Consider the following 11,175-nt stretch of genomic DNA (forward strand, 5'->3'; position numbering starts at 1 on the left):
TCCTGACTGTCCAAATATGGAAATCATCTATTCCGTAACGATTGCACAAACTACAAATATCATAACTCTATTCAATAGAACTGAATAAGAAATCTTTATCTTTTATTATTCGACAATAGGAATTTGACTGGCAACGTAGAGGAACCGTCCCCGTTTATTCAATCATACAGCACACGTAACAAAAGCTTTCATGGCTTTGATGAAACTAGTTTGCGGAAAGAGCTTTCTTAGCTAAGATGGCATCTCTCGCAGCCTGATACAGAGCAGTCAATTCTTCGCGATCAGGTAAAGTTCCCTTCACAACATCGGAGCTCAAGAACCTTTGAGACCATTTCAAGAGGTTAGAGTGATTCTCTTCATTGATTAGACTAACTCCAGTGACTTTCTGTACAACTCCGGTCCAAAAGGCAACATAATTTGCTGCAATGTCGACGAGCCCAATATCATCCCCTCCGAAGAATTTCTTCCCCTTGATCTCTCCCTCGAGAATCTTCAGGTTCTCCTTTGTCTCTTCCATGCCTCTTTTTTGCTCCTCGCCTTCAAGCCAGCATGCTTTCCTAAAATTTGGAATAATCTGAAAACGGAGAAAATGGCTTTTGTCATATAAATCATCGAGAAATAACTAAACATGATGCTGTTTATATTGAATTTACTATTTCTCTAGTTTTATTTTTTGCAGACTGATGTCGTGATTGAAAATTTTGTTAAAGATTTTCCAACTTCTCGTAGTCTATTAGTCAGGGAAAAAAAAAATTTCTGTTCCTTTGATGGTAAAAGAGTCTGAGAATTTTCACTCAGGAGGTCTATCTGTAAAAATAAATCCAGTGGGATGATAACTTCAAAACAACAACGCTAAAGGGAGTCCGTCGACAACTAGCCATAGTATCAGTTATTACCTTGTCACCGATGAACTTTGCCAATAAGCGCGCATAAGCCTTTTCTTGCGGGTCTTTAGGCAGTAAGGAGTATCCAGTACTCCAAGTATCCTCAATATAGTCAAGGATAAATAGCGATTCCGGGACTAGTTTGCCATTGTGAAGGAGAAGAGGGACATCCTTCTTGTAGAAGGGAATTAGGGGATTAGAATCAAGAACCAATGGGTTATTTTTCCAGGCATCTTGCTCAGTGTGATCATAAGCAACTCCCTTGAGTTTGAGAGCAAGCTCTACTTGGTGAGTGAAGGAGCATGCCCATGATCCTAAAACCTTCACTTCTTGATTATCCGCCATTTTAATTCGCTTGGAACTGTAAGCTGTCAATGTATTTATATAGCAGTTCATTAGTATGCTAATTTTTTGATTGTTACTGACACTAAGACTTTTAAAAAAAATTACCCATGTGATGTTCCAACAGTCGGATGGGATCCGTTAGCTTCGGAAGGGGAACTCACTTGTGGGGTAGTTAATGTGTTAGTTAAGATGTCAGTGCATAATATAGTTTAAATATAAATCTAAGCATAAATAAAAATAAAGAATAATACTGTTGCTTGATTTATATAGGTAGCTGATTCGAATTAGGGCGAAAGTCTGCGATGACTTTTGACTTGGGAGGGCTGCGGCTGTTTGGAGTGAGGTTAGGGTTTTCTTATATATCTTGTTTGTGTTTAGAGATGGAGGGAAAATTTTAGGTCTAGGTTTTCTTTAGCAATAAAGAAAACATACAAGTGGAATATGATGCACCATAATTTCTCCACTTTCAAAAAGTAATAGAGAAATCACTATTTCTAATTTCAGCGAGTGATAACTTATTGTATGACTGTGATTTATCTTTTTGAATGCAAAATATGAATCGAGTGCAATTCATGAAGATATGATTATGCTTTAATTGGATTCGAAAGTTTTCAAGAAAATTGGCCTTCAATTGATTATAGAGAATCTATTTTTTGGATCATAAACTATATATGATACCAAGTACTGGATAGGTCCCTAAGTCTATTCGTCAGTCATTAATCTTGGTTGGGATCTCAACAAAATTATATATGTCACCTAGTATCATAGTTGGTCCTATAAATATTTTCTCCAAGATAAAGTACACTTGATTTGAACCAAAATATAACTTGTTTCCAAATGTTTTTATAAACATCTGTTGAAGTCTGTTCAGGCGTCTGATAGATTGCTGAGAAAGTACCGTCAAATTAATTTCGGGTTTATCAGAATTGATTTCAGAGACGACTAAATATATTTCCCCCCTGAGGACTCTGTCAAACGTCAACAATGACATCTAGAATCTTCTCTAAAATTAGTAAAGATCTTTCCCTGCACCCGTGAACATTGACAAACTGTCGAACCGCGTAAAACCTATTGTTTGCTATGACTGCTCTTTGGTTTTGATTATCCATCTGTTCTTCTGTTTGTCAAAAATGTTGGGCAAAACACCCCAATTGTTGTTGAAAACCGTGTTGAGGAATCAAACCAAACGCCGATCAAATAGGGCCATAACCAACCAAAATCAATGCACAAACAAAACACCAATTTTAACGTTGTTCGGCGATTGCCTACGTCCACGGGGCAAGAAGGTGATGGGGTTTTCACTAATAGAGAAGAAGAGTACAACTTGAGATTACAAATCACTAGAAGGAACAAACTAATCTCACAAACAAAGCTCTTAATCTCTCCAAATAAACCCTAATCAAATAGCTCAGAAAATACCTTTTTTCTGTGCTCCAAATATCCCAAACTCTTTCCTTAGAAACCCTAGAAACGTATATTGGTATTTATACAAACACCAAAACCCAATAAGAACAGGAAACCAAACACAAGCACATACCCGCTACACGGTCGACCGCCAAAAGCTCGCGGTCGACCGCGATCAAACGACAAAGAGTCAAAAAACCATTACAGGGTATCGCGGTCGACCGCGCCAAGCCCTGAACCAAATCTCAGGTTTGTGCACGTATGCGGTCGACCGGCCTTGTGCCGCGGTCGACCGCCAAACTCCAAAACACTCTCCTGAGCTCCAAAACCTGTTCTTCTTCGAAATTCTTCGCTCGGCGAAGTTTCTACCAAAACGAAGCCGACACCAACCAAGCCAAATGCCTCACTTGTTGCATCCAGTACGTCATGGCAACGGACTCATGACAACGGATTCCATCCACACAAGTTGAGACCCAAACGGGAGTGCGAACACTCACCCAAACGTCGGTATCTACTCACCAAATCAGCTGCATCATAAAGACTGCCTACGTATCCTCTTGCCTAAGGAATCAAGCATTCACGTAGTTCACCCAAACGGTCTCCAAAGGCCCTCAAACAAATAGAAAAGTATGCAACTCTTCTCTAATATCGCCAACGGATCTGTAACTGATAGCGGTTCCAAACTGATACAAATCAAACACTTCCATCTGAGGTGAACCAATGGCCGTATCCAAATCATGTCCACCAGCTGCAACCGAATCCAAAACCAATCCATCATCTGCATCCGAATCCAAATAATCCCCAATCTGTGTCACCTCAGCTAGAATCCCAAATGATGCAGTATGATCTGGAGTATGTGGAATAAGGTCCACCCAACGTGAAGTAGCATCACCCTCCACCTGCTGCGATATCCAAACGACCTGATCAACACTCTCCACCTGTTGAGAGTCGAAAGTAACATTCCTGCTCAGAACAAAATCAGAAGCTCCCAAACGATAATCAAATGAGCCTCCGAATCCCAAACGCGCAATCGGATCAAATCTCACATCCTCGATGTGACCAAATGCTGGGTAACCAAATATCCGACGCCAACCAAAATCTGAAGCAGCTCCACCAGATCCAATAACTCCTAATGCAGCAGTCGGCGACCTATGACTAAGATGACCCAAATATGTCGAAGCTCCAGAACCAATGCTCGACAACCAACACCGATCCTCCTCCAGAAAGGAACGACCCATCGAAACTGTCATCTCATCTTGTCGCCCCAAAGTCTCCACACCAATGAAGTGTCTCTTATTGCCGTGAGCTTGGCACAAACGCAAGAAAGGACCCCTACCAAAGCTAGAACAACGAGTTACCTTTCTGCCAATATACTTCTTCCAATTGTTGTTGACTTCTAGGACTTTACACCAACGGGAACTGGTTACGACCCAATAATACCTAGAACAATCACTAACCGCGGAAACTACAAAACGATTACCTCCCAATGATGCCTCCTTGGAAGGCCTCCAAATACCTGATTGAACACCCCTCAGATGACCCCTCGAATGATGGATAGAAGTGCCAAACTCCACCACGGTCTTGCTCATCCTAATATGCTCAAAGGACTTCCATCTGCAGGTCAAAGCACTCCTCAACAAGCTATGCACGACATCACCAATCAAATACCCCAGCACCAAACTAGCCAAATCCAATGAAGTCGTCAGAGCTCTATCAATCACCGTGCTTCTAAGCAAATAGTATAAGTTACTCCTTCTGACGTCCTTCATCACAATCATGGACTCAAATGTAACCTTCAAATGTGCATCCGCCAAGGTCACCCTATAGTCTAAGCGTAGCCCGAGTTCCGATACTAATTGTTAGGCAAAACACCCCAATTGTTGTTGAAAACCGTGTCGAGGAACCAAACCAAACGCCGATCAAATAGGGCCAAAACCAACCAAAATCAATGCACAAACAAAACACCAATTTTAACGTGGTTCGACAATTGCCTACGTCCATGGGGCAAGAAGGGGATGAGGTTTTCACTAATAGAGAAGAAGAGTACAACTTGAGATTACAAATCACTCGAAGGAACAAGCTAATCTCACAAACAAAGCTCTTAATCTCTCCAAATAAACCCTAATCAAATAGCTCAGAAAATACCTCTTTTCTGTGCTCCAAATATCCCAAACTCTTTCCTTAGAAACCCTTGAAACGTATATTGGTATTTATACAAACACCAAAACCCAATAAGAACAGGAAACCAAACATGAGCCTGACCCGCTACGCTGTCGACCGCTACGGTCGACCGCGACCAATGACAGAGCCTGGAAAACTCCTACAGGGTCTGGCGGTCGACCGCGGCGGTCGACCGCGCCAAATCCAGACTCATACATGAGCCTGTGCACGTTCGCTGTCGACCGGCCTTTCGTCGCGCTGTCGACCGGCCTTTCGCCGCGGTCGACCGTGAAGCTCCAAATGTGACTCCTGCAGTCTTCAAAACATGTTCTTCACCAAATCGTTCACGGTTTCTTCAAAAAATTTATTGACACTAAATCCTAAAAGTCACAACATAAATAAATCAATAACTTCACAATAATTAATTTGAATGCTAAACTTACAGCCAATTGGATGATTCAGTTAGCCCTCAATAACTTGTGATCCTCCAAATACAAGAGGATTTATTGGATCGATACGGACGCAAATACAACACGAAATACAACGACACACAGTAACTTAAAAAAAATACAGTTAATTAGATGATTTACGGACATCTTGAGCTTTGGATGCTGCAAGTAGCTTCTGCTATCAGGGATGTATTCTTTCACAACGTCAGAATTGAGGAACTCTTGAGACCAACTCCATAATTTTGGGCATTTCTTTATCACTTATCACACAAATCCCAGCCATTTCTCGGAGACAATCAGCCCCAGTGTTTAAGAAATTTGCTGCAATAACAGGCGTTCCAATAGATTCTCCACCGAGGAATTTCCTCCCTTTGAGCTCGTCCTCAAGAATTTGCAGGTTCTTCTCCAATCCGTCTATGGGATTTCTTGCGCTTTTTTCCTTGGCTTCAACATGAATTCCACACCGCAGGGATGCACCGAAGAAATGGACAATTTTACATTGACTAATGTTAGAGTATAAAACTATAATCCTCAGCCAGCAATATTAGAACTTCGGAGTTCTGTTATAGTGGCGGGCACTAAAGAATTAGTGCTGACGTTTCGTGATGCATAAATGTTTTGGACTACCTCTGATTCTCATGAGAGATCAGTTATCATATATAGTTACTCTTTTTAAATAGGAAAAATAGCAGAGCAATATTGTCGTCTATAATCATCAAGAAGTATTTATTAACGCGTCACCTTTTCACTTATGAACTTTGCCAAAACTCGCGCCTTGCTTTCTCAAATGGATCCTTAGGTATCAGGGAATACCCAATACTCCATGTATCGTCAATGTATTCAATTATAATCAGAGACTCTACTACTGTTTTTGATCCATGAATGAGCGAACTTGCTTGTGCACTGGGTTTGACTCAAGAAGCAAACTACTTTTATTTGAAATATCCTCTTCAATAAACTCATAAGGAACTCCCTTCTATCTCAAGGCCAGCTCGAGGCCAGCTTGACTCTACGACTGAATGGGCCTCCCATATTCCCAGAACCTTCACCTCCTCAGACATTTTTGCTGCTTTTGATGTGTGCATGCAGGGTTCTACATATATATATATAGTTTGGACTTTGGAAAGATGTAATTATATTTTCATCAACACTTCGCTTTTAAAATTCTACATAATTAAAATGCTCAAATCAGATCCATAATCTGCAAAGAGGAACACATGGTGCAATTAATGTGCTTAAACTAGTTGCCATGGTGCAATTAATGTGCTTAAACTAGTTGCCATGTTTCAAGCTCAGAAAGATGCTAAGACGAATATATAAGTCACCTTAATTAGGCCACATGTGGTCTGAAGAAATGAGGTGAAAGATGAAAAACACCGAGAATTGCAAATTCTACATATGTTATGCTCAGTTTCTTTTTGCATCTGTAACCATAGGAGAAATTTTTAACAAGTCATTGCATAATGAACCAATGATCATGTAAAATATGAATATTATTTGGATTTGGAGACTACGAAGCATAACTGAGAAAGATGGGTTTATTTCGATCACTCGAATCAAATTCCTAATTATGAGTTTATAATTATAAAAAGGATCCCTTGATGCATATTATCATCTTAGGATAATAACTAGCATGATTCATGAACTTCGGATGTGGAACACAATTATAGAGGTTAGCACACGCAGGTAACATAATGTCTCTGCCTACGTCATGCATCATGTTAGATGCCGAGAAAACTTGAATTACTTGTGCATCACAAATTAAGGATCAAAAAGATGCTCTTAGGTTGGCAGTCAGTAAAGGTATTGGGGTTTTATTGACATGTTGTTGATCACATTTTAGCTTGTTTTCGATATATCCACGGGGGTTAGAAAACTTGATGAGTATCACCTGTCATTTAGCTATCTTGAGGAGAAACTGCATGGTAAATGTCATATTGGGCCATCATATAATGTCGTTGATGAGGATATGTCTTGCTTCTATCTATTATCATCTATGATATTTGTTTTTACTTCCCCCCTTTTTGTTAGAGGGGTCAGGTTTGATGAGAGTTATCATATTTATACTTGTATCCCTCCATTCTGGAGTTTGTTTCGTTAATTTCTTTTCAATTATGAAATGCTGGGGAGCTATGCTTCAGAGTTATTTCTCAAAAAAAAAAAAAAGTTTATCGTGATAGATATATCATGTATTACTATCACAAAGAATCATGTTTTCCATAATGTGGAGTGTTAATAGATACTATCTTTGGTCAATCCTTCACTCATCTGATCCTTTTGTCTTTTGATTATTTTCTTTTACTGTATTTTGTTAGCTCAGGCTCATTTTCGTCGTGGTAATACTTGCAACGAATACATTAATCTTTAGGGTTGTCTCATCTTATTAATGAATCATGGTTGTTTTTACCCACCATTTCAAAGGGGGAAAAACCCATTCGATAATGATAGCATTTCTACAAACACTACAGGAAAATTCAAAATAAACCGGCCAGAAATAGAGAACATCAGGATATTCATTCAATGATAATAGCACTTCATAGAAAATTTCCAAAAAGTTGGATAAAAGCTCTCTATCCAAAATTTCTTATTCGGCTAAGTGAAGTAGACTCTCCACAATTTATTCATCTCTTGCATGAAAATACTAATCGCTACTTGTAACCTCACACTAATCAAGCACTAGGCTTAACATAACCTTTCATGGCTTCTTTAATCGGTTCGAAGAAAGCCACGAGTTTTTCTCTCTGTGGCAAGTATTTCTTACCAACATCAGAGTTCACAAAATCTTGAGACCATTTCCATAATATTGGGTAGTTTTCCTCATTGAAGAACTCTACTCCTGATACGTCCTGGAAAACTCCAGTCCAGTGAGCAATGTAGGCTGCAGCAATGTCCAGATATCCGATAGAATTGCCTCCGAAGTATTTCTTGCCTTTAAGCTCTTTCTCTAGAATGCTCAAATATTCCTTTGATTTCTCTATGGCAGTCTTTTGCATGTCGCCTTCGGCCCAGAATGAGTTTCGAAACGTCGGAATGCACTGAATATACATAGAAGATAAAAAAAAAAGTGTAATATTAGAGTGTATATCAACGCTTAGTTAGAACAAATAGGGTTTTATTTTCCACATAAACCACAAGAATAAGAAAAACACCTCTAAAGTTGTATTAACACAAAAATCAACTTTCAAAAAAATTCCAGTAGCGATCGACCACCTTTACCTATTGACTGGCAAAACGTCGATTGAAATCCCCAAAATACCTTTAAAACTGCACATGTTAAGCGCGTGGCATGGTCTTTAGCCTTCATATGTATGCGATTGCCTCCTTATCCAGGTGTGTTTAAACATGATTTTCATATTGTCAACTCGTTTTAAAGGCGGCTTCCGTAAAAAACAAACCAAATTAGAAAATATTAGCAAACATAATAATTAGTACACGTAATAATACCTTATCATCAATGAAACTCGCCAAATAGCGTGCTCGAGCTCTCTCGTACGGATCCTTCGGCACTATAGGATGCCCATTACCCCAGGTATCATCGACGTACTCGACGATGGTCATCGACCCTATAACGGGCTTGCCATTGTGCAAAAGAACAGGGACCTCCTTGTAAATTGGACTGGACTCGAGAAGCAAGGGACTCAGCTTCTTGTTTGGCAAGTCCTCATCAAAGATTTCATAGGAAACTCCTTTAAGCCCCAAAGCAAGCTCCACCCTCCCACTGAATGGGCTTGTCCAAAATCTCAAAACCTTCACTTCTTCAGCCATTGTTGTACGGGCTTTCGCTTGCTGTCGGTTTCTGTGGTTACTTGGCACCTATCTTGTTGTTTTATATAGTGCACTTGGTAGGAGAAAGTATCAAGTGCATCGATCCGGGTCTACGGTGTTAAACGTGCATCAAGTGAATGTCAGTGCTTACATAATTAGATTTCGGGATTCGTGTACAAACCGAAGGGTAGACATCCTATAGTGCTTATTTCATGCCATCGATACTTTCTCCATTTTGTATGCTAATTTTAGATTGTTAATTACCTGCTTGAGATTCTAATTGTCAGATTAGATCCGTTTGCTGAGGAAGCGGAAGTCACTAGTGGGGTAATTAATGTGCTAACTAAGATGTCACTGCATAATTTAATGTAACTTGATCTCGGTAATTAATTGTTTTGGGATTAGGATTTGAGTCCATTAATTGTGTGTCCATGGCTACATAGTGTTTAAAATCTGGCATTGACTACTAAAAGTATTGTACATAAGTGTGCATCAACTCATGGGGCCTGCTAGGATAGTTCGGTGGGTATCTTAACGGTTCGAGATTTGAATATCATGCTGTTTTTCATACATCATTTATATAGAAGACTTCTAATACAGATATAAAACAGATACTAAATCTAGCATTCTATTTTAATGGAACTAATCATATTAAGACTAAAAATTATATTTCTATTGAGAAAAAAACTATAAAAAATAATATATTATTTATCTAAATCAGCCCCCAGTTCACCACAGTCTAGATCTAACCCAAAGAAACTATTCTAATTAATCAAAAGATATACTTCTAAATCAAGGTTTTGAGCAAATCAATCTAGGACTTGACTTTTTGTTTAATCAACAATAAAACAACAATACAAGTACTTATTTAACTGTTCTATTGCAATCAAAATACCAAACTAATTAACGTGTGATAAGTTGCAAATTTTGTAACTAACCAAATAAGATTAACATTGCGTTTACTTCAATAATGATCAACATTGCATTGATAGGAACAAGATTAATAAATCAAATGCATGTACTATTTAAAAAAAAAAATCAAAGCATGAAACACAAAGCACTTTTTAAAAGGGGTAAACATATTTATCAGAAAAGGGGTAAACAAACAAAAATGGAATATTTCAATGAATCTACACATACAAGAACTATGATTGAATGCTTAGCTAATTAATGCAAGAAGGGTTTCATCTTGAGATATATATACAATGGATATTAGAACAAGTCTAGAGATTAAACTAAAAGTTTACTGTAACAACATTTTCCTAATGAAGTTTACTCAAGACCCAAGATCCAAACTAAACCCTAGAGGAATCTCTCCAAGGACCACCTGTCTCCTCTGGTTTCTACGTTGAGGTTTTACATAGGGAAAGCTTAATTAATGCTACATTTCAATGACAGCTTCCTTTAAAAATTTGAAATTTCTATCTTCTTCAAGAACTCTAGAAAAAAATTCAATAAAATAAAAAGAATATATTGATTGATCGACGATTTTCTGATCAACTGAAGCAAACTAGTTCTCACTATGATTACAGAAAGATTGTAAAATACATTCTTTATAACTATTAAACGAGTGTTTAACAGCCTATAATGCGCTGACATCTTAATTAGCACATTAATTACCCCATGAGTGACTTCCGCTTCCGTAGCTAAAGGATCTGCTCCGACCGTTGGAATCTCGTGGGTAATTTTTTTAGAAAGTCTAAAAGTGTCGGTAACAATCAATCCAACAAATATTACAGCTTAAGCCCGTTATAGAACATACATGTGCTATATAAATGCAGACAAAAGATCGAATTGACGAAATATTAGAGCTCAATTAGTAAAATGGAGACGAAGGTAAAGCTGTTGAGATATCGCACAAGCCCTTTCAGTGCAAGAGTGGAGCTTGCTTTGGAGCTCAAGGGAGTTCCTTACGATTGCCTTGATCTTGAGGACGTTCCAGACAAAAATGCTGTGCTTCTCGAGTACAATCCTATATACAAGAAGATCCCTGTGCTTGTGCACAAGGGAAAGTACATAGCCGAATCCCTCATAATACTCGAATACATTGAAGATGCATGGGGTGGGTATCCTCTACTCCCCAAGGATCCATGTGAAACGGCTCATGCACGCTTTTTGGCCCACTTCATCGATGACAAGGTGATGGCTGCTCGATGATTTTACGTTAA

General features: G+C 38.7%; 3 protein-coding genes and 1 pseudogene across 3 annotated transcripts in view; 1 reads left to right on the forward strand and 3 right to left on the reverse strand.

The window, feature by feature from the left end:
* Positions 15 to 4,411, reverse strand: LOC109846831 (probable glutathione S-transferase). The gene is made up of 3 exons (XM_020416073.1): positions 4,114 to 4,411; positions 897 to 1,252; positions 15 to 574 (listed from the first exon to the last, which is right to left on the reverse strand). The coding sequence occupies exons 1-3, from the start codon at positions 4,409 to 4,411 to the stop codon at positions 206 to 208; spliced, it is 1,023 nt and encodes a 340-aa protein (XP_020271662.1). The 3' UTR covers positions 15 to 205.
* LOC109846832 lies at positions 5,167 to 6,303 on the reverse strand (annotated as a pseudogene).
* On the reverse strand, positions 7,763 to 9,098 carry LOC109849947 (glutathione S-transferase U8-like). Its single transcript, XM_020419846.1, has 2 exons — positions 8,687 to 9,098; positions 7,763 to 8,277 (listed from the first exon to the last, which is right to left on the reverse strand). Exons 1-2 carry the CDS (start codon positions 9,005 to 9,007, stop codon positions 7,912 to 7,914), a joined length of 687 nt encoding a protein of 228 aa, XP_020275435.1. The 5' UTR covers positions 9,008 to 9,098; the 3' UTR covers positions 7,763 to 7,911.
* LOC109850425 (glutathione S-transferase U8-like) overlaps positions 10,806 to 11,175 on the forward strand; it is a 1,175-nt gene continuing 805 nt past the window's right edge. Inside the window, exon 1 of the mRNA XM_020420443.1 lies at positions 10,806 to 11,146. Within this exon, the coding sequence (XP_020276032.1) occupies positions 10,832 to 11,146 (315 nt within the window). The 5' untranslated portion in view covers positions 10,806 to 10,831. The remainder of the gene's footprint in view (positions 11,147 to 11,175) is intronic.

This window comes from Asparagus officinalis, chromosome 7 (assembly GCF_001876935.1).
Source record: "Asparagus officinalis chromosome 7, Aspof.V1, whole genome shotgun sequence".
NCBI lineage: Eukaryota > Viridiplantae > Streptophyta > Magnoliopsida > Asparagales > Asparagaceae > Asparagus > Asparagus officinalis.